Source organism: Pelophylax lessonae, assembly GCF_965119305.1.
Source record: "Pelophylax lessonae genome assembly, chromosome: 4".
Taxonomy (NCBI): domain Eukaryota; kingdom Metazoa; phylum Chordata; class Amphibia; order Anura; family Ranidae; genus Pelophylax; species Pelophylax lessonae.
In genome coordinates, this window is record NC_138771.1 from 573,185,271 (window position 1) to 573,209,197 (window position 23,927).

Below are 23,927 nucleotides of genomic sequence, written 5' to 3' on the forward strand. Positions count from 1 at the left end.
AGTGCCATTACTCCAGTCAATGTCTGGGTAGTTAAAATCCCCCATTATTATCACTGTCCCAGCCCTTGCAGCCCATTCTATCTGTGCAAGGAGCTGAGTCTCCACCTCCTCATTAATACTGGGAGGTCTATAACAAACTCCAATGATAATCTTTGTATTACGCACACCCATGTACATTTCCACCCATACTGCTTCAGACTCCTCACACTCTCCATCAACTAGGTCCCCTTTCACACTCACTTTGAGATCACTTCTCACATAGAGACAGACACCACCATCCCTCAGTTTTACCCTGTCTTTCTGAAAGAGAGCATAGCCAGTAATATTAATAGTCCAGTCATGTGAAGAATGAAGCCAAGATTCAGCAATTCCGATTAAATCATAGTTCTCCTCCTGCCCCAGAGCTTCCAACTCACCTATTTTGCTTGGCAGCCTTCTGGCATTGGTGAACAAACACTTTAATTCAGTGTCACATTTTGCACACTTATTTTGCATATTTTTTATTTTGGTACAAATAGTACTTTCCAGTGGTTGTTTGTAACATGGAAACCTTCTTATCCTCTGCCATAACTCTCCCCCCATATTTCCCCATTCCAGCCATCAATAGGTGCTGACCCCTCTCTGACCTGTCTGTCCCATTATAATATAATTCACCCTCCCCCCTCAATCCTAGTTTAAAAACTCCAGCCTTCCCATAAACCTCTTCCCTAGCACAAATGACCCCCTTCTATTTAGGTGCAAACCATCTTTAGCATATAAGTTGCACCCCAATGAAAAGTGAGCCCAGTGCTCTAAAAACCCAAATCCCTCTTTCTTACACCAGGTCTTTAGCCATGCATTCATCTCTCTAATCTCCCCCTGTCTTCCTGTTTTGCGCATGGCACAGGTAATATTTCAGAGAATATCACCTTGGAGGTTCTTCCCTTCAACTTGCAGCCTAGTTCATTAAATTTGTTCTTAAAGAGCCTTCACCCTATATATATTCTGTCATTGGTTCCAATGTGGACCAAGACAGCTAGGTCATGCCCAGCCCCTCCCAGTAATTTTCAACCTGGTCCACCACATGCTGAACCCTGGCACCCGGGAGACAGCAAGCAATTCGGTTGAGGTGATCCTGGCAAAAAATGTATCAGTCCTTCTGATTATAGAATCATCAATTGCCACCAACTATCTAGGCCTACCTACAGTCCCCTCACAACCTCTACTAGACGGACTGCTCTCCCGGCTGTTAGGGATAGCAGTGACATCTAGAGCTACCACCTCTGAGCTGGCCACCCCCACATCTTCACCCAACATGGCATATCTGTTAGGGTGCTCAAACCTAGGGCTGGCCTTCCTTTTCTGTGAGCCCCTATCACTCCCTCTGACTGTAATAACCCATCTTCCTACCTGATAATCCTGACTTTTCCCTCCACCTTCTCCATTAACCCCACTAGCCACCTGCTCAGCGAGCAGAGGACCCCTTTCGAGGTTGTTAGATCTGCCCAGTGTTGCAATTTACTCCTCCAGATCGCTAATGTGAGCTTCCAGAAGGGCAACCCGCTCACATCTGTCGCAGCGGTATCCATCCTGGAGCGGTTGCTCTGTTTTTGTATACATGCGGCACACTATGCACTGCACAAAACCTTCAATCTTGTTGCACACATTTTCACAGTTACAACAATAATACAACTAATAGAAAATTTTCAGATGTTACTTACTGGTCAGAAGACTCCTGTTATAATCTCCTGTTTTCAACTCTGTTTTTTAACTCACCACTTAGTTAAGGTCCACTTGGTCAGAGATCCAGTAAGCAAAAAGGTGGCAAGCTCAAGAAAGAGCAAGCTCAGAAAGGAGTCCTGTAGAAATGTAAATAGGACCTGAATCACTCACCTTAATTAGTAGTCTGAAGTAAGGAGAGAAAGGAAAAAAAAAGGCTATTTAAAAAGTGACGGAAAAAAAGAGAACCCCCTCCAAAAAAAAAAAAAAAAAAACTGCAAGGAATGAGCCCCTAAAAATGCAAACAATAGTCACCAGCAATCAAAAGCAGTTTTTCAATCTCCACTGAAATTTCCCACTCTTCAGCCTCCGAACAGCAAATCTGGCAAGTATAGTGTGTGACAACAGAGATTAGGCAGGTAGTTAGTGGATAGTGTGTTGAGTTAGTTTAGTGCAGTCAGTGTAGTGTACAGGAATACCCCACTTTTAAAATTTATAGATATGTTATATTCCTGGGTCCTCTCCCAGTGCTCCCCAAGTTTTGTGTCCCTGTTCCTTATAGCTTGTGATCAGTGCCATGTCAAGCTGACCAAGATTTCCCATAGACGTCAATGTTAAAGACAGGGAGCAGTGCCATGTCATGCAGACCAAGATTTCCAATAGACGCCAATGTTAAAGATGGGGAGCAGTTGTATGCCAAGCTGACCAATATTTCCCATAAATGTCAATGACAGCGGAAAGCTGAAAATTGGTCTAGGTAAGTGCCCTGTATTTAAGTGGTTAAGGGGAAAATTATGACCGAATTTAAAAAAATAACGGCTTGGTTCCCCCCCCCCCCCCCCCCAAATTCTATACCAGGCCCTTTGGGTCTGGTATAGATTTTTAAGGAAACTCCACGCCAAAATACAAAATAAAAATAAAAAACCGGTGTGGGATCCCCCCCAAAATCTATACCTTGACCCTTTGAGTCTGGTACAGATTTTAACTGGAACTCCACCCCAAAACAAAAAAACACCTTGCCCCCCAAAGCACCTTGTCCTCATGTTGAAGGGGACAGGGGCCTCTTCCTGACAACCCTGGGCTGTGGTTGTGGGGGTCTGCGGGTGGGGGGCTTATTGGAATCTGCAAGCCCCCTTTAACAAGTGGGCCCCTATTCCCGCCCCCCCCATGTGAGTGGGTATCGGGTACATCGTACCCCTATATATTCACCAAAAAACTCAGAACAGTTTTTGACAAGTCCTTTATTAAAAAGAAAAAAAAAAAATAAGTGTCCCTCGATGTAAATCCATCGTCAATCACGCCCGTTGACCCGAAAACTAGAAAAAATTTCAAAAACGATTCTGCCTTTTCTGAGGCGTCCTGCCGTATGCCGTTCTTCTGCTTAGACAGCTGTTTTATAGGCAAAGGGTGGTACCACCGGGTGTTCTGTGTTTTTTTCCTTTTTTACATTTTTTTTGATGAATGGGTAGGGGTACGATGTACCCGATACTCATTCACATGGGGGAGGGGGCTGGGATCTGGGGGCCCCCTTGTTGAAGGGGTCTTCCAGATTCCGATAAGCCCCCCCCACCCACAGACCCACCCAACCACATCCCAGGGTTGTTGGGAAGAGACTGTTGTCCCCATCAACATGGGGACAAGGTGCTTTGGGGGGCACCCCAAAGCACCCTCCCCATGTTGAAGGCAAGTGGCCTGGTATAGTTCAGGAGGGGGGGCGCTCGCTTATTCCCCCCTCTATTGTGGGCTGCCGGCTGCATGCTCGGATAAGGGTCTGGTACCCCACGACGTTTTTTTAAAATTTTGCCATGTTTTTTTTATTTGTGTAGCCGGGAGCCAACAATACATTACAGCCGCGAGCAAGTTTCAATTACATTTTTTCCTTTAGAAATGTCAGTATTGCTGCAGCAAGATCTATACATCGTACAAATGCTCCACTTTGTAGGCACCATAATGGGACTCTCCAGGCACGATATTTAAAGGAATTTTTCATTTTTATTGTTTCACTTTAAGCATTATTAAAAACACTGCTCCTGTAAAAATGATCATTTAAAAAATTTTTTTGCATTGATACATGTCACCCAGGGCAGTACCCGGGTCCCCATACACTTTTTTTATGGTAATAACTTGCATATAAGCCTTTAAAATGAAGACTTTTGATTTTTCATGTTCGTTTCCCATAGACTTTAATAGAGTTTGCATGTTCGCTAGAACTTTTCTTGTTCTAGATGTTCTGGTACAGGGGGGTGTTCGGTCCCTCACTATTCTGCAGTATGCTATGTCTCAATACGTTATTTTGTCTACGTTTATGATATAGTTGGGACATTAACATGAAGTAGGCTATTAGGTACTGGAGATCTAGTTGCGAAATGTTCAACTAAGTTCTCCTTGTCACAGATCAAAACTGTTGCCAATGATTATCTTTGACTCTATCTTTTGTTTTTATTTTCTACTTTGCGCATGGGCTTCAGCTGCAAATAAGTGATGATTTGGGAAACTTTTATTATATGCATACTGCTATAACTCCGACTATATGCAGTTGGCAATATGGTTTTCTTTATACATAGACAACGTGTGTGTGTGTCTGCCTGGTTTGGGGATCGGACCTCTGGGCAGGAGCCAAACCAGGGTACCCTTTTTACTTGTGAGTTTACAACCAGTTACTCTATATGTTGGTGATATTTGGTGATATTTCTACACACCTTGTGTAGGAAATAGGCTTTGTTGCAGAAGGTTTTACATGGTTGAGCACTAGTCCGTTCTTTACACATGTATCTGCCCTTGTATATGGATTGCCCAGGAGACCTAGAGCCTGAGGCTTCATCCAGCAGACAATCATATCCCACACATTCAGGCATTACCAGACACACTCCCTGGACCTGACACTGGTAGCTTATACTAGGACATGATTCCAGTCCTCTAGCTTCAGGGGAATATGGTATATCACTTATCTCCTCAAAAGCAAATGTGTTTACGCAGACATCCCTACAGTAGAGATGGTCTTTGTGTTATGGCACTTTAGGGTGTACCTACACTAAGGACGTGGTGCCACTATATTATATCAGAGTGCCAGGTCATTCACATAATAAACCTACAGCACATTTTCTGTGCAGCGTTTATGGGTGTTTCAGCCTATCATTATTTGCTATCACTGGGACTTTATACCTGGCTTGGGTTGTTATGGCACTATATTTAAATAATGTATCTTTTTATATGGCGTCAAAGCAGAAGTGAAACCTAAAGCGGAAAAAAATTAAAAGTTACATTCCTAGAATGCCTGGATTTCAAACTGTCACATACCCTTGTTGCATCAACCAAACTGTTAAACCATCAAACGGCTGGTGTCATGACTGATCGCATGTGCAGCACCATGACGGTTGCAGATCAGACAGAAGCAGCTTCCTTTGCGGTAAAAGATAATAGGTTTTAATTCTGCTTTTAGGCTGTCAGCTGACCAGTCTACAATCTTGGCAGTGCCTAAATATGCCTAAAATGGGGAGCAACTGAGCATGTGCAAAGCAGGATGAGTCAGTGTATTACTGAATTTTACACAGTATAGACCCTTATTTCTCTTTCGTTCGTTGACGTACACAGCTCCTGATCTTCTTGATGATTGGGTTATACTGCCCTCTACAGGAGTAGAACACTAGGCAGAAAAAAGAACTTGACTACACCTATGGGTAGTCCCAGGAGGTATACTCCCTCTCTCTGCTATAGGTACACAGTTTTTTTCTGCCTAGTCAGGAGTAAGGACCTAACTCCTTGCTGGGATCTCTGGTCCTGGCAATTTTTTCTTTATAGATAGATTTTTTTTCTCCTGGTTTTTTTCCTGTGAGATCTTCAATCAACTGTGGGACTGGGCAGTGGCTGGACATGTAGATCCAGTGGTCACCCCAGTCTGGCCAGCGAGCGAGCGCAGACCTCAGCTCTGCGCTAGGTTTGCCGCAACATAGCCCCACCGGACAGGGGCTGGTATGCGAGCTAAATGGCTCGCAAAGTCGCATATGACTGGGTCTCTGCCTGCGTCACAGCGTTCCTTCTGGCTGGCAGCCCCCCATTCCGATGGCGAAACGGTTCTGTCAGGAGTGGCGCCCACCTGGTTCCTGGTATGGTGAGTAGCTATCCCCCCTCTCCCCCTGGAGGGTTTTAGGGTGGATGCACAATGCAGGCCACTCCCTGGAACAGTCAAACCCCTGGGTTCCTTCCTGTTGGGCCCCCCCTTGAGTCTGATGGTCATGTGGGTTATCTACTCTCTGCCCCCCATTCCACCTCCACCTATACTGGGGTTGTATAGGGGTCTGGCTACCTCCTGGGGTAGGGTGCTGTACTGGCAATGGGGGCGGAGAGGTGTGCCCCCCCTTCTTGCTGTGTGTCTTGCCCACGGATCCCTCCTGAGACTATGGGAGCCACGGGGGACTGCCATTTTGTTGTAGCCTATTTTCTGTATAGGATGGTGGCCATGTTTTTTTCCGCGGGCGGGGCCAGCATGCCCTGAGTTCTCAGATAGTGAGGATGATTCCTCCACTCCTGTTGCCATGCACGAAAAGGCGCTGGTGGACTCACTGATTGTAACTGTGCGTGAGACTTTGAAAATGGAGGACGCAGCTGAAGCCGCAGCGGAGACACTGGGGTTCCCTTTGGCACTCACAAGTCGTCTAGAGCGACGAAGGTGTTTCCGTTTCCTTCCTATTTTGACAGATATGTCGCAAAAGAGTGGGAACGTCCAAAACCTCCTTTTGTGGTCGTTCCCACAATTTGCAGTGGGGTACCCATTTAAAGAGTCCTTCCTTAAGAAGTGGACTGTTCCACCGATGGTGGATCCCCTGGTATCCAGGTTGAATAAGGCTACCATGATTTTGTAAGAAGAATCACCTGCTTTAAAGGATCCGGCTGACAGGAAGGCGGAGGCTGTGGCCCTCCAGTATGTTCAATGTGGCCGTCTCGGCACTCAGACCGGTCTTCACCATTGCCCTGGTGTCACAAACTCTGACTGAGTGGGCTAAGCTTTACGCCGTGACCTGGAGGGTGAGCAGCTCCCCCTATCTTTGTGGAGCTGGTGGACTAGTTGGTACAGGGGCTGCAGTTTATCTGTGATGCCTCTTTGGATGCCGCTCCCCGATTTCTAGACTCTGTTTCAGCAGTGGTCCTTAGGCCCATCCTTCTCGGCTCACAGGAAGTTTTTTCATCCCTCAGGGTCGACTGACAAGGGTTCAGAGCCTTTTGAGGCCTCTTTGGGAGGATCCAAACGAACTTGGTCTGGCAAAGCCAAAGCGGGTTTCTCCAGAACCTCAGACAAGGCTCCTTCTGCATGAAGGTACACCCTCACCCATGCCTTGGGTGGGGGGACGTCTTCACTGATTTCTAGACCCGTGGACCTCCTTGGTGCAAGGCAAGTGGGTCCACGAAGTGAAACGGTCTGGCTACAAGATCGAGTTTCTTTCTTACCCTCCGGAGAGGTTCTTTCCATCCAATGTGTATCTGTCCCTGGACCAATTGCAAGCCCTCCTTGGGGCGGTGCAAGGCCTGTTACTTCAAGGGGTAATTGTTCTGGTTCCAACTTTAGAACATTTTCAGGGGTTTTATTCAAATCTGTTCACGGTCCCAAAGAAAGAAGGCAAGGTGCATCCAATTCTTGATCTCAAGGCCCTGAACTGCTTTGTGCGGGTACATAAGTTCAGAATGGAGTCTGTTCACATGGTGGTGGAAGAGTTAAGAGTCTAATTACTTAAGTACATGTGATATTTCATTTTTTTTCTTTTTAATAATTTCACAGACATTTCTAAAATTCTGTTTAACTTGGTCATTATATGGTACTGAGTGTCTATTAATGAGAGAAAAAAAAAAATGAACTGAAGTAACTGTAGTATCAGGCTGCAACATAAAATTGAAAAAAGTGAAGGGGGTCCGAATACTTTATGAATGCATGGTATTTTAAATGCTTACTTATAGTATTTTTCCTTTCCATAAATTATTTTTATTCACTTGCAATTTAATAAAAAAGAGGTAATACTTACCTGCTCTGTGCAAAGATATTATATAGAAAGGTCACTGTCCCCCTCTTCTGGCAGTCAGCTTCATGCTCTTCCAGGTGCCTTTTGTAGCAAGCTAGATGCAAAGGAGGCAACCATTTGTGCTCCCTCCCAAGCTATGCTGTGTGTGTCCATAGACACACACATCACTGGTAAGCCATGCCTCTGCTCTGTCCTCACAAGTGTTACTGACAGCAACAGTTTTTCCTGTGAAAGCAGTTAGGGGAGCAGTGCTGGAGCCAGAGACGGCACTGGAGAGGTGACATGAATCCAGGTAAGTGTTCAGGGAAGGGGTGGATAGGACACGTTGTGGGCTTCTTTAACCCCTAATTCTCTGCATTAGGGTAAAACATGTTTAGACTTTAGTACTTTTTTAAGGTCAAAAAGTCCAGTCTGTGTGCCTAAAACCAAGCTCCAGCCAGAACAATCGTTTAGGTTGTGGATAGCTTTGTAAAGGATTAAAACCCCTGCCATAAATGTATTGCTCGCTCTGTTCCCTATGGGGGGGAATTCTTTTAACTTCCTGCTTGTACAGTACTGCAGCATCCTGTCACATGTCTGTGAGGTGCAACCACAGCCTAACACTCTAATGTGCAAGCAAGACTGTAGGGGATAATTGAAAAGGTGGTGCAAGAAGTGTTCATACTGAACTTTAAAATATGAAAGTGTAGCCGCCCGATAAACTTTCAGCAAATAAAATCCAGGGCCATAGAAGATGAGATTACTGACTTCTACTGGAATTATGGTGGGGCATCTTGGGATAAAAGCTGGCATCATTTATATGTTCCAGGAAATGTATTGCTATTTTTTGTTGCCAGGCACATACATTTCACAATTAAACTTTTGCTCTAATAGTGGGGTGGGGGGGTTGCTAAAACTGGAGCAGACATCATCTGTTGCAGCTGTGCATAGCAACCAATCAGCTTCTAACTTCAGCTTGTTCAATTGAGCTTTGATAATAAAACCTGGAAACTGGTTGCTAAGCCTACGTGCACCAGATTCTGTGTGCTACGGTATCGGTAACCCCCCCCCACAGTGTAGATGTCATGTCTCGTTTAAATGTGTATAGGGAGGGTAAAGCCCTCGCGATTCATTAGTTACACTTGTATTAACTTTTGTGGCAAGAACAGATACACTAGGAAGAAAAGATGGACTGTAATGTTTGATTGTGTTTGTGCAGACTGCCTACATGGAAGCAGTGACCCTGAACGAATGGAAGAAGAGATTGGAATCTCCATCTAGAGACCTTATTATTCTACATAACCCCAAGGTAAATGGAAAAGTGTACGGTCAGCCGTACTTTACCCAGATTTGCATAATTCTGTGGGAATACTGAAGTGGTACTTGTTGGAAGAATGCGTGCTCTTCTTGAAGGGAACAAGGCAGGATAGAAACACAAGTGCTACTATTATCTGTTTTTGAAGGTGCAAGCTCAGGGACAGTTAGTCCTATCCTTTCTGTACCACATAGTCACTAACCTGGAACAAGCTTCATGCACTGGAGCTTTATGCCCTGATAGGTTCAGTCCAAAGGGTTAGTTCACCCAAATTTGATGTTTCCACTTTAGACTGGAGTCTTGAGATTTGAGTCACCCACTTGCACTTTATATCTCTTGAAGACCATACTGCTGTAATACTCCAGGCCTTCTGCCCCTATATAGCGCATTTAATCATATAGGACACACAACGCACAATGTAAAGAGCGAAGAACATGGAGGGTGCAGGTGTTTTAAAACTGAAAGCGTGCATGAGTAAAACAACAATTTCTCACTTCCCGTTAGATTAACATCTGTGAGCAGTCATAGGATCTCAACAGTGTGCTATATATATGGCACCCTGAGTTATAGCAGCGGTTAGGCTTTACCCAGTAATGTCGGCACGAACATGCTGGACTTCATTATTCATTATAGAAGTGGCACTTCATTATAGAAGGGGAATGCTATTTTTAAGGCTTGCATCAGAGGGAGTCAAAAGCGAGTGACCAGAAGATTACAAGTAACACAACTATTGGAAAAATTTGAGGGAATAAACAAAGAGTTGTGCAAGCAGAAACTTGCACCACTTGCCTAGGCATAAAAAATTAAGCAGATCGTGCTTCTAAATAACAAAAGGGTGCAAGCTTCTTTGTAAATTAGGATCGATAATTTTCTTGTTCTGTGAAAGGCATGATGGGCAGCACAGAGAACATGACATCTGGAGCTGTCTTCCCATTCGGCTCAGAGGTGAAGCTAAGTGTACGTGAGAGATTTACGTTTTACTCATTACAGCTTTCAGTTTTGGCACACCTGTATGTTCTTCTCTCTTTACCAGCAACGATCACCCCTTATCTGCTAGAGGAGCTGCAGAACCTTTTATCTTATACCATTGGATGATCAAAACTGATTTTTTGGAGTATGGGACTCACTAGGCTGTAATAGACATACGTTTTCTTTACATTAATCAAAATGGTTGGAAGTGGCAGAGACTCTCCTCATTCCCTTTTAATGCCTGCTTTGAGTTCAGCTGGAAATATCCATTTGGGGAGACTGACCCAAAGCACAAACTCAGCACAGAGGAAAAAGACGCTCCAGGTGAGCACATTAGCCATCCGTCCACAGCATAGCCAGTGTTTAGGTTAAGGTGCTTGTCTGCAGATACTCAATCAATAGAAATCCAAAATACGCTGCAACACATCACCTTTATTGATTCTTCATGCATAAGACATCACAGACAGTGCGGGGTACAGTAAATGGTTAGCACTAACCTCATAGAGTGTTGCAGCGAATTCTGGATTTCTTTTGATTGTGTATCACACATTCAGCAGTTGATATGCATCATGAACAGCTATTAAGCTGCGTTTTTTTTTTTTTTATGATAACATAGTACCCCATACGTTTTTAGCCTGTGTTAAAAAATTAAGCTGTTCTCAGACTTTCTTTTGTTGCATCTTTGAAATAAACCTGCTGTTGCATACTTTGCAGTTCTACCCTGCAGCTGCAATCTGAGACTTGCCCTCAGCTGCACTGAGCTCATTTGTAAACTGAGGACTTCAATGTGCAGGTATTGCTGCAACTGAACATTTTTCAGAAATGCATCTAGGTTTATGTAGGTTCACCCTTACTGGAGTGCCCTGCAAATGGAACATTACACTGCATTTAGCTGACCTCTTAAATGTTTGCACATCTACTTTCATCTGTTCAGCTTTACTTTTTTTTCAATGTTCAGCTTATGGTGCACTACCAGCCATTAGGAGTCACAGATGATTGGGGAGCTATGCCAAGTGAACAAGGCCGGCCCCGGACAGTGAAGAGAGGGGTCGAAAACATTGCTATGGAAATTCCTCAAGGTAATATTGGTTTTAAATCTAATGCTTATCATTTCATCACTAGATGCTTTATGGGGTGAATAATTCTCAAATTGTTTTGAATAGTTGGAGCATTTTACAGGTAGGTACGTACAAATGCAAAAGGTGCATTTTCTAAAATAAAATTTAAAAAAATACAACTGTGCCTTATTTTTTAGCAGATTTGCAAACATTTTATTTGCTTTAGGGATGTAATAAACCGGTTCCTTTTTTATACTTCTGACCACTAGTGGGGAACAAAGTATACTGTGGAATAATACTTCATTTTACTATGGCTACCTTCCAGTGCGTGCCTACTTTTGTTTCCCTAAATTCTCTCTTACCATTAACAGATGTGATGTATGGTTTATTTTTTATTTGTTTCCAGGTGAGCCAGACCAGATCGATCATCTAGTGTTTATGGTCCATGGTATAGGACCGGCTTGTGATCTGCAATTTCGAAGTATTGTACAATGTGGTAAGTCAACACTGATTTCATCAGCTTAAAGCAAACCTGAAAGTGAGAAAGAAATGTGCGCTGATACTGACCACCTTCTAAAAAAGCTAGTTGCCTAAAGAATTAAAAAAAAAAAAAAAATATTTGCCTAGTTGTCCCGAGCTTTAGTATATTCTGAGCTATGGCCTGGACCAAGTATACAACCACTGAAGTCATTGCAAAGTCAGTTTGCATACTTGCTCCAGTCACTCTGAAGATATGAAAGCCAAGGAATTAGCATGGGAGGCAAGACATATGGCTGCCTTCATATTTCTGTAGTGACAGGTTTTTTTCAATGGAAGCTAATTCTACTTTTGGCAACCTATCAATTGATTTTCTTGTTCTAAACTGCTCTTGAAACATGATCAGAATCTGATTTCTTTGAGTGACCCTTTTATTTTGTTATCATGTGCTGCCAAAAGCTTCCAGTAGCAGTGCACCTGATTGTCATTGTTCAAGTATGTGACAGTGATTTATCTGTCTTCCTCTTGCAGTGAATGACTTCCGGCTTGTTTCTCTCAATTTGCTGCACGCTCATTTTAAGAAGGCCCAGGAGCAAGAGCAGATTGGTCGAGTGGAATTCTTCCCTGTAAATTGGCACAGTGCTCTCCACGCTGATGCCACTGGTGTAGACAGGTATGGCCGTGGCTGCTGTTAGGTTTCAATAAAAATAACTTGTCAAAAAGCACAGTAGAGATAGGTGAATGTGATTGTCATTGTAATTTTATCTCACTCAGTGGCCACTCTGTTTGGTAGGACTGCTGCATCACAATATATAGAATATGCATATATGATCAAGAGGTTGACTTGTTGGTCAGCAGACTTTAGAATGGGAAAGGTGTGTGATCGAAGTCACTTGAACCATGAAGTAATTGTTGGTGCACTCAATGTGCCTGTTGAAGCATCTCAGCATCTATTGCATAGAAATGTAACAAAAATAGAAAACCTCCAGTACGGCAAGCCATAGATCAGTGGTCGCCAACCTTTCACAGACCACTAAACTCACAATTTTGAATCCTGCTTACCATTACCATGAATTTTTCATGCTTTTATACACACAATGCTCTAGCCTTACTGCTCCCGTTCTCTGCCCCCGCCGCCGCACTCTGCATCACATTGCTGCCTTACGCAGACTCATCACTGGCGCTTACCTCCTTTTCCAGCCATGTGCTCGAGCTCTGTGCTCCATCCCACAGTCTGTGATCAGCACTGCCATTGGAAGTCCACTTCTTCTTCATCTCCCACTCTCTGCCCTAATCCCAGCATTCACACGAGCCGGAATTACTGAGGAGGCATCGAGTATCAATGCGCGCTGACAGTATTGACTGTCAGCGTGCATTGAGAACAACATTGGACCAAAATTTTCTTGTGGACCATTAGTGGTCAACTGACCACTGGTTGGCGAATGCGGCCATAGTCAGTGTCGATGCGGGAAACCCTCCAGCGATATTGTGTTCTGCCAGCTGGGAGCCTTCACGGCTGACAGAACACAATGATTACATCACTGCTGGTGGCTATGGCCACTGGCAGTAATCACATGTAAAAAATCCAACTGGCTGGTTGTACCCAAGCTGGTCGATGGATCGACTTGGATACAATCCTCCTGCCCAAAGATAGATCAAATTTTGGACGGTCCCTGCTAAACTGGCCGAGTTTCGATCCATTTATGTCTGGTTTTAGTGTCAGTTCTGTAAGTGAAAACCTCTTGTTAATGAGAGAGGTCAGTGAAGATTGGCCAGGTGTATTGAAGCTGGCAAGAAATCCACAACTGCTACCACTTTTTACACCAGTTTCTAAATGACATCTGTAAACGCACAATACATTGAACCTTGAATTGGATGGGCTAAAGTTCCACTGCTGCAACTAAGTAATAGGAAATGAAGCTACAGTGTGCATAGGATCACCAGAACTGAAGACAGAAAAAATGTGGCGTGGTCTAACAAACCTTAATTTCTCCTGTGGACAACAGGGTCAGAATTTGATGTGTGCAGTATGAATCCACAGAACTGCCCTGTGTAGTGTTCGACTGTTGGTGTCACTGCAATGGAATTACATTATTTTCATGAATAGACTACAATATCTATGAAACTTTTCCAACACCTTGTTGTATACATGCCGATAGAAGCTGTTTTAAAGCAGAAGTATAGTACTAAAGGGAACTATAAAAGCGCCTCTTCTCAATGTACACTAGCATGTGTCTTGCATGCATGGCTTAGTGTACATTCCTGGCATGCCTTGACGATCGCATGAATTAACTACTGTGTGCATGCTAAGAAGTTACATCATACTGGTCTTGCCTGTCAAGATGCTGAACATGCAAGAAGACCATGATGTCATTGCTGATGAGGGAGCTTGTGAACACCGCATCGCTGGAGGGAGAGGTAAGGCTGGCGGTCTTTAGTTCTGTTTAAAGGCAGATAGGTTCTTGTACTTGATACCTAATTTAGGGGCCCTGAGTGCACATTTGAATGATTTTAGAATTATTTTCATAGTACTGTGACCCTCTGCAGAGTTTCTTGCATTTTTGGATATGCAGTGACCTCGTAAACTTTACTTCTACTTATCTCTGCAGTGACATCCAAAGGATTACACTTCCCAGCATCAATCGACTCCGTCAGTTCACTAATGAGACGCTGTTAGACCTGTTCTTTTATAACAGTCCAACGTATTGCCAGACCATTGTCAATACAGTGTGTGGGGAAATGAATCGTATCTACAGACTTTTTCTGGAACGGAATCAGGCATTCAAGGGACAGGTTTCAGTGACTGGACACAGCCTTGGTAGGTAACAATGCAAGCACAGTTGAGTGGAGATGTCTACTAATTTATTGGTGGTTTACTTTTCTTAATTAATTTGTGGGTTGATACTCTTAAAGGGTTAGTTCAGCTTTAACGCAAAACTGCCTATTCAGATAAGGGACATCTCTAGATAAAAACAAGCTGTGCAGCTTTAATAAAATTGAATAATGCACTTGCTTTAGCTGTGGACCATTTATGTACCTCATGAAGCCTGATCTGAAAACTTCCAGGACATTACTAAGTGAGGTCCAGCTATTTCACCATCATAGGAGCGAACTCTTTCTCTGATTCAAACCTCCTCAAAGGCACTTTCTCTCCCCTGATGCAGTAGTTCTGAGCTCAGTGTGAAAGCTCAATCCTGTGATGGTGAACAGTAATAATTAGCTGGGCCTCATTTTGCAATGTCTTAGCAACATCCTGGAAGTTTTCAGGTCTGGCTTCATGAGGTACTTAAATGGCCTTCACCTATAGCAAAGGCATTATTCTTTAGACTAAGCTTCCCAGTTTGTTTTTATTTTCAGATGCCCCTTAGCAGCATAGACAGATTTTCATAAAGGTGAACTAACCCTTTAAAATAATTGAAAAATCTTTCTTACATGCATCTGTTTGGCCCACTCCCCCATGAAAAATATTGTATTAATGCTTCCTACCTAGTATACAGTTGTGCTCATAAGTTTACATACCCTGGCAGAATTATTCGTTTTTGGCCGTTTTTCCAAGACAATAAATTATAACACAAAAACTTTTCTTTCGCTCATGGATAGTGTTTGGCTGAAGCCATTTATTATCAATCAACTGTGTTTACTCTTTTTAAATCATAATGACAACAGAAACTACCCAAATGACCCTGATCAAAAGTTTACATACCCCAGTTCTTAATACCTTGTATTGCCCCCTTTAAAATCAATGACCGCTTGAAGTCTTTTGTGGATGAGGCTCTTTATCTTCTCAGATGGTAAAGCTGCCCATTCTTCCTGGAAAAAAGCCTCCAGTTTCTGTAAATTCTTGCGGTCTTGCATGAACTGCATGTTTGAGATCTTCCCAGAGTGTTCTCAATGATATTGAAGTCAGGAGACTAAGATGGCCACTCCAGAACCTCCACTTTATTCTGTTGTAGCCAATGACCGGTCGACTTGGCCTTGTGTTTAGGATCATTGTCATGTTGGAATATCCGGTACGTCCCATGCGCAGCTTCCAGGCTGATAAATGCAAATTTTCCTCCAGTATTTTTTGACAACATACTGCATTTATCTTGCCATTAATTCTGACCAAATTTCAGGGTAAACATCTAAATGCTGAACCATAGATGCCATTTCTCTAGCGCTCATCGACAGACGTAGTCCTCGGTGATACACCACCTTCGGGTTATGTTACCTCCGCAGGAGCAGGACTAGACAGGAAATTAAAAAGCTCTGGCCACACCCTAGGGGCAGTCCCAGAGGGTATATCCTCTCTCTCTCTGCCTCAGCAAATCAGTTATTTTCTGTCTAGTTAGGAGTAAGGACCTAGATACCTTGCTGGGATCTTAGGTCCTGGCAAGAAAATTTTTTTTTTTTCTAAAAGGAATTTTGGACAGCTTTTTTTCTCCAGTGTTCCTGTGAGATCTTCAAGCAAGAAAGCTGAACTGGGCGACGGGCTGGATGTTGAGATCCGGTGGTCACCCCAGTTCAGCCTACGAGCGCGTGCAGGCCATAGCTCCGCGCTGAGTCGGCCGCGACAAAGTCCCATTAAAGGACTGAACCCGCGAGTTAAACGTCTCGCTGAAACGCCAAAGACCATGAGTCACGGCGTCTGTATCGGTCGACAGCCCTCCCGCCCCGGTGGAGAGGGGTACTGTCAGGAGTTGGTGCCCGCCTGGTTCCGGTATGGTGAGTAGTATGTTCCCCCTGTTTTCCCTGACGGGTTTTGTGGTGAACGCGGGCCCCTCTCTGTATGGTAAGAAAGAGTTTCTTTCTATCCTATAACATGTCACAAATCCTCCTACTTTGAGTGTGATTTTATGTGTGCAAAAGCCAGGAGGCTTGGTTTGGGAGCTAACAATCTATTGTATACATGTTTTAAAGATGTAATCTGTGGCATTCTGGGAATCTTATGGGTTAAGTATAAGCTACCTACCAGTCAGAAGCCATGGACATGTAGACTGCCTTCCAAGTCAGATCTCCAGCTAATAGCAGGCCTCCCGAACGGCCATGCGGTCCGCCAGGGCCGGTACCGCCAAACACGCCATATCCCCATGCAGAGAGAGTGTTGTGTGCCTGCAGCACACCGCTAGTCAGCACAGGCCGCCGCCATTTTTTTTGCTGGATCGCACGAGCCGCCATTTTGGCGTAGCCTCGTGTCTCCAGCATGGGGGCGGCCATGTTTTAGGTGATTCTACACCTCGTGGAGCTTGGGGGAGGCGCCGGAAGGCGTACAGAGGGGCGGAGCCGCCTCCTTTCTTCCTGGGCAGCCAGCCAAAGACTTCCTGTTTGTCTAAGACAGCGCTGTAAGCTGTTGCAGTTCAACTCTGAACATCAAGTGGTGAGCCTGGGGGTCTATCTCTCTCTCTCTCGATCGATAGGGATCCCTAGCAGGTAACACTAAGGGGTTTTTTGTGGCGCTGAGGGTCAAAAAAAAAAAAAAAAAAAAAAAAGTTTTTCTTTACTTTGAATTATATCATCCAGGAAGTAACTGGAGTTATTATGGACCCTGCCACACAGATTCCCCCACCTGTTTCCCTCGAGGGGGCCTCGGGACCCGCCGGTGTACAGAGTATAGAGTCATTTACAGCAATTTTGGAGTCTATGGTGGCTCGGGTGGAGGCGGCCTGTCAGGGACGGGGGTCAAGGAAGCGACCCCCGCCTACCCCTATACTATCTGACACCTCTGACTCTGATTCAGAGATGGTCACTGCAGTTGCAGGTTCCTCTGCAAGGGCTGCTATCCCAGGTAAAGCCCCCTCAGACAGTGAGGAGGACGCTTCTTCTCCTGCTATAATTCAGGAAGAAGCATTGGTGGACGCACTAGTTGTGGCAGTGCAAGAAACCTTAAAACTTGAGGCTTTACCGGCAGAGGCAACTGAAACAGAGAGGCCTTTTGGGACTAATAAGCCCATCAAGACGGCGAAGGCTTTTCCTGTACCTAAATGTTTTGGAAATCAGATTAAAGGAGAATGGGAACATTCTAAACGTACCTTTACTATTTCCAAGCGTATTGCTAGACGCTATCCGTTTGAGGAATCCATCATTAAGAAATGGACGGTACCACCAGTCGTGGATCCGCCTATTTCCAGGCTGAATAAAGCCACGGTTATTCCAGTGGAGGACACTTCGTCCTTTAAAGATCCGGTGGATCGAAAGATAGAAGCGGAGTCCCGCACTATCTTTTCTCTGATAGGGTCAGCATTTAGACCAGTAATTGTTATTGGTCTAGTTTCCCAGACACTTACAGAATGGGCGAAGATGGTACGCCAAGATCTTAGGGGAAAAGATATTCCCCAGGAGACATCTGATTTGATAGAACAGATCATACAAGGGCTACGGTTTATCTGTGACGCAGCCTTGGACACTACTCCCTTGTTAGGGCATGCATCTAAGTTAGCAGTGATCCTCAGACGTGTGCTGTGGTTAAAATGCTGGTCAGCTGACCTAGGTTCCAAAAAGACTTTGACCAATCTCCCTTTCCAGGGGAATCGTCTATTTGGAGCCAACCTAGATGAAATCATTAAGGATGCCACCGGGGGCAAGAGTACTTTTTTGCCACAGGCTGCAAAAGCTAAGGAACCTCGCAACAAGCGAGGACCTTTCTTTACCGCCCATAAAGGACGCCCGGCTGGTACTTCCGGGAAAGGCAAGACTCCTCCAGGAGGGTTCAAGAAGGGCTGGTCGGACAAGCAGAGGACCAACCCAGCCAAACCCGAAGTAAAGGAGTACACAGCCTGAAGGTGCGCCCCCACCCTATTTCAGGGTGGGGGGACGTTTTCACTGGTATTCAGGACATTAGATCGAGCATCAACCACTACTACCGGTGCGATTCTTCCCTTCCAACATTTAAGTACAGGAAGCGGTAGTTACCGTTCCCTGTATAGATCTTTTCCTTTACCTTTTCCTAAGATTAGTCCCGATACCTCACAGGAATCGGATCTGATTGACCAGATAGGCCAAGTAGCCTCTAGTCGGGTGACTTCGGTCCCTGAGGTTCAACCAGAAAAGATCACCTTGCCTGATAACTATCAGGTATCTGATAAATGTGTGGGAACAGAAAACGACCAGACTTTCTCGGATGGTCGGGGCCAGATACCTCTAGGGACGCCTGGTTCAGATCCAATCAGCGCCAGTGGTCCTAGAAATTCTAGGCTGGCCTCTTCAAGCCGGCCTGGCCGACTTGGACAGGTTAGTCGCAGACGTTCCGTGGGAACTTCGTCTCAGGGAGTGTCTGTAGTCTCAAGGACCTATTTACCTTCGTGCTTTACAGTCGCTGGTTTTAATGGCCTGGCCATTGAGACCCAAGTACTGAAGGACAGAGGTTTGTCTACTTCTGTCATTCCTACCCTTATTAAAGCAAGGAAAGCGACTTCCAGCAAAGTCTATTATCACACATGGAAGACTTATATTGCGTGGTGCGAATCTTTAGGATTTCCTCCACGTACCTATTCGGTGTCTCGAATATTGGCCTTTTTGCAACAAGGGGTTGAGCAGAAGCTAGCCTTGAGCACCATCAAGGGTCAAGTTTCAGCATTAGCAATCTTCTTTCAGAAACCTTTAGCTACCAAATCCTTGGTGCGGAATTTCATCCAGGGGGTGCGGCACCTGGCTCCTCCAGTCCGCGCGCCCTTACCGCCCTGGGATCTTAATTTGGTTTTGTCGGTTCTACAGAAACCTCCCTTTGAAAACATCAGGGAGATTCCCTTGCTTACTTTATCCCAGAAGGTGGTCTTCTTGGTGGCTATTACTTCTGCTCGCAGGGTGTCAGAACTGGCTGCATTATCATGCCAGTCCCCATACCTAGTGGTTCATAGGGATAAGGTAGTACTTCATCCTAAGCCATCTTTTCTTCCTAAGGTGGTTTCAGATTTTCATCTGAATGAAGATATTGTACTACCTTCCTTGTGTCCTCAGCCCAAGCATCATCGGGAACATGCGTTGCATTCCTTGGATGTGGTTCGGGCAATCAGGGTATACCTGAAAGCTACGGAATCATTCCGTAAGACGGATTCACTTTTTGTGATCACGGATGGCCCCAGAAAGGGTTTGCCTGCATCTGCCGCGACCATTGCCAAATGGATTAGACAAACGGTGGTACAGGCTTATTCTATTAAGGGTCAGAGTCCTCCGTTCCCTGTTAGGGCGCACTCCACTCGAGCGCTCAGTACTTCCTGGGCCTTTCGCCATCAGGCGTCAGTGGTCCAGGTATGTAAGGCGGCCACTTGGTCGTCGGTACATACCTTTACTAAATTCTATAAAATTGATGTGACGGCATCGGCGGATGCCTCATTTGGCCGCAAGGTTTTGCAGGCCGCAATTTGAGGAGACCGGTGGTCTACCTCGAGGGTTTTTTTCTGTTTGAAAAATTTTTTTGTTGAGTCTCATCATTAAGGATGAGCATTGTAAACTTCTAGTTGGCACCGGTTGGGCCTTCTAGATTGGGATTTGATTTCCATTTTCCCACCCCTCAGTTGTGATACTGCTCTGGGACGTCCCGAAGGTGGTGTATCACCGAGGACTACGTCTGTCGATGAGCGCTAGAGAAAAATGGATTTTTGTAAAATCTTACCGTAAAATCCTTTTCTCTTAGCTCATCGACAGACGTAGTCCCCGCCCCTCTGTTTTGGAGTTGGGTTGGGTTAAATTCTCTAAGCACTGCTTTTTCACATAACTGATTTGCTGAGGCAGAGAGAGAGAGGATATACCCTCTGGGACTGCCCCTAGGGTGTGGCCAGAGCTTTTTAATTTCCTGTCTAGTCCTGCTCCTGCGGAGGTAACATAACCCGAAGGTGGTGTATCACCGAGGACTACGTCTGTCGATGAGCTAAGAGAAAAGGATTTTACGGTAAGATTTTACAAAAATCCATTTTTTTGGAAATGTAATATTAGCAGGAAAGTAGCTGAACATTAATACGTAAATAGGATTTGGAGGTTCCCATTTAGTTTTTGTGGAAGTAATAGGTGAATGAAGAATTTTTTTTTTTAACCAATGAACAGCATATACAAGGCTTGCCTGTGTCAGTTATTGTGACCATGTGACTGACAATGATCACATAATTATTTAGGAGTTACAAGGCCAAAATTAACTTTAAATACCGTACGTAGACCTATTCATTGGCTAACTGCTTGTCCTTTGATTCTAATAGTCTAAATCCGGGTAAACACTACAGTTTTTTTTTTTCATGCAATCCCAAAAAAAAAAACCTGTCAGCTCCGGCCGGAGACGCTGTACTAATGATCCGACCTTAGTGCAGCTATCTACCATGCTGAGCTGTTGTGTTCTGACAGGGGGATGGCCCCCTCACCAGAACACTCTGATTTGCGCTTTCTGCCATTGGCTGAGAGCGCTGATTGGGAGTTGGTTGGTTGCTGGTTTTCCAGCATGCATGTCCGACAGAATCCGTCAACACAGCTGGCTTCTTTCGGACAGACCGGCATACACACAGGCTGGGTACACCTGACTTTACAAGCTCCCAGTGAATCCCTTGTATACTTATAATATTTGGTTGGATTCTTATCAATTTGTAGGCTAATCTAACTGAAAGCTATCAGTACTGACCTAAACTGTAAAGCCTGTAAATGCAAGCTACTTTTTGAATCCACCCATACCCAGTCCCAAAGCTTGGTTGTATCACTGCTGTAAAAAAAAAAAAAAACGGGACCGCCGGACTGTAGAAAACTTGCATAATTACATAGAAACTGATAGACTGTGCCCTCTACAGAGATTACCATAGAATGTGCCATTCCATAAGATTGTCAGAAAAATGCCCCTAGATTGTGGCATACTGAAGGATTGTCAGAGAGACTGCCCTCAGACTGCACCATACCCCATGTACTGTATGTGCTGGCTGCTGAAGCATTGTCATCGACCCCAGATCAAGATCACATGTGGAAGCCTAATGGATGAATGCATTCTTCTGTTTTGAAACAACACCCATGCAAATAGGGTTTCATTTACACTTACCAGCACATACAGTACATGGTGGAATTTTCGGCACAGCTTTGTGGCAATTCTTACATTTAGTTTAACGTTCAATTTGTATTTTGGCGTGGTTTTCAAAAGCTGCCCAATTGCGTGTAGTAGACTTTTTTTTCTGCTTCACTATTGTAAAGTGTTTTTTATTAAAACTGCTGTTTTGTGTTCCCTTTACACAGGGTCACTCATACTATTTGATATGCTAACTAACCAGAATGATCCCTTACTCAGAAATCACCAGGGAGTAAAGGTATATTTTCTGTTTCTTTGTTTTCTCTGTTTTATCTAAATATTATATCTCCCTCCACTTTGTAATTAGTGGAGTTCCATTCTTTATAATTTACCAAGCCACAGCATGTGTGTTCTTTAACCCGCCTCTAGTTCTAGCTATTCAAGATCTCTGCTTGGATACTCCCAAGGTGGGTATATAATATATATATATATATATATATATATATATATATATATATATATATATATATATATATATATATATATATATTTAAGGAGCTGCAGAATTTACGTTTGGTGCAGAGAAAATCACACCAAGAGTTAACAGCACTGAGCACAGCCATACATGGATCGAAATTCAGCAGGGACCGGCCAAATTTGAATCCATGTTTTGGCACTCTGGTTTGTTCCCAAGTCTGCCGAATCGTTTGATTTGGATACAACCGGCATGTCTGGGTTTTTCCCAAATGATCAGTGCCACCAGCTATAGCCAGCAACTCTAATCATTGTATTTTACCAACAGGAAAGGCTCCCCACTGGCAGAACGCGATAGCACTGTGTGAGGGGAATCAAGCAACTTTATTTCCTTCCACCTGTGGTGGAAGGAAAGAAAATTGCATAATTTATGGCCTACCTTAGTGCCAACAGGTGACATATCACATTAGATTAGGAAGGTGTAGGGAGCTGGATCTCTTAAAACAGTAGGTGTTTTCAGTCAGGTCTTAAAGTGGATCTTTACTGCATCTGAGCACCACAAACCAAAAACACTATTGAATTAATTTTAACATTCAAATCAAATCTAATCAAATCAAATCAAAACAAGCAGTCAGGGGTCCTGCAGCCTCATAGAGTGCATGTGATCAGCACAGGGCCAATCAGCACTGTCCAGACAGAGGGTCAGGGGTCATGCAGCCTCATAGAGTGATACATTTCAAGCATTTCTTTCTTTTAATTTTGAGGATTATGGCTTACAGCTAGTGAAAACCCAAAATTCAGTATCCCAGAAAATTAGAATATTGTGAAAAAGTTCAATATTGTAGACTCATGGTGTCCCACTCAGAGATGTATAGTAACGAAGTAGAAGAGTAACACCTGAAGCACAGTACAACCCTCTTCTACACTACTTGTTGGAACTGTTTATTTGGTATCAGTTAATGTACTTGCAGCATTAAGGTGATTAGCTAAACCCTTCCAAGATAGAGCAGGAACCACACTCTATAGATTTGCAACGAAGTAGAACTACTTCACTACTCTAAGTACTAAAAGGCGGTATCTGTACTTTACTAGAGTATAATTTTTTTCTCCTACTTCCACTTTTACTTCAGTACATATTTTCGAGGTAAGAAACCAGGAAGTAACAGAATGTAAAAAAAGTTTAAAATAAGGAAATACTATATACTTTCCTATCTATTTACTAATGTTGCATGAGGGTTAAAAATAATCAATGTTGATTGGGAGAGTGAAGTTCCACTTTAAAGTGTTACTAAACCCACAACAGTAAAATCTGTATATACAGTAAAGCATACTTATTTTACTCACTGTGGAACCAAGGGGTTAATCCTCAGCATTGTGTAAAAAGGATGTTTTGATCCTTTTACTTTAGTACATATTTTCCATGAGTTTAATACTTTTACTCCGATATTTTTTTTATGTGCTGCATCGTTACTCGTTACAATTATAAAAATGTTACGAATCATTCCATTCCAAACCCGTACCGTCGCTGACTTTTTTTACTCGAGTCTCACTGTCTCTGAGATTTACAAGTCACGACCAATCCTCGACCCGATGCGATGGCTCAGGGGCAGAGCCTCGCCGCCTCTGCCCTCCGATTGGGAAAGAGGGAGAGATGTACCAAGGAAATACCTGCTCACCAATATCCATATCAGGCCCAAACGAGAAAGTAAGTGACAGTATAGGATAAAAGTGGCAGGGAAAAAGTAATCAAGTAGTATAGAAGAATATAGGTATTCAAGAAGACCACTAGGTGGCTCCATATAATCAATAATACATAGAACATGTAAAAACAGGTATAGGGAAAAAATGGCGAAACAGTGAACAAGTGCGTGAGTCCGCACTTAACAGCCAGGGGCTACGCAGGAGACACACAGTGTAGTGGCCCCCGGATCCCCCGGTCCACAGGGCATAAAAAGGAAAAAGGAGAAAAAAAAGAAATGTAAAAAACCTGCAGAAATGGATAT

General features: G+C 44.0%; 1 protein-coding gene across 3 annotated transcripts in view; it reads left to right on the forward strand.

The window, feature by feature from the left end:
• DDHD2 (DDHD domain containing 2) overlaps positions 1–23,927 on the forward strand; it is a 131,054-nt gene that overhangs the window by 52,075 nt on the left and 55,052 nt on the right. For all 3 annotated transcript variants that reach the window (XM_082255218.1, XM_082255217.1, XM_082255216.1), the window contains exons 4-9: positions 8,905–8,994; positions 10,928–11,048; positions 11,434–11,523; positions 12,036–12,177; positions 14,114–14,322; positions 21,678–21,748. In XM_082255218.1, the coding sequence (XP_082111344.1) occupies positions 8,905–8,994; positions 10,928–11,048; positions 11,434–11,523; positions 12,036–12,177; positions 14,114–14,322; positions 21,678–21,748 (723 nt within the window). The remainder of the gene's footprint in view (positions 1–8,904; positions 8,995–10,927; positions 11,049–11,433; positions 11,524–12,035; positions 12,178–14,113; positions 14,323–21,677; positions 21,749–23,927) is intronic.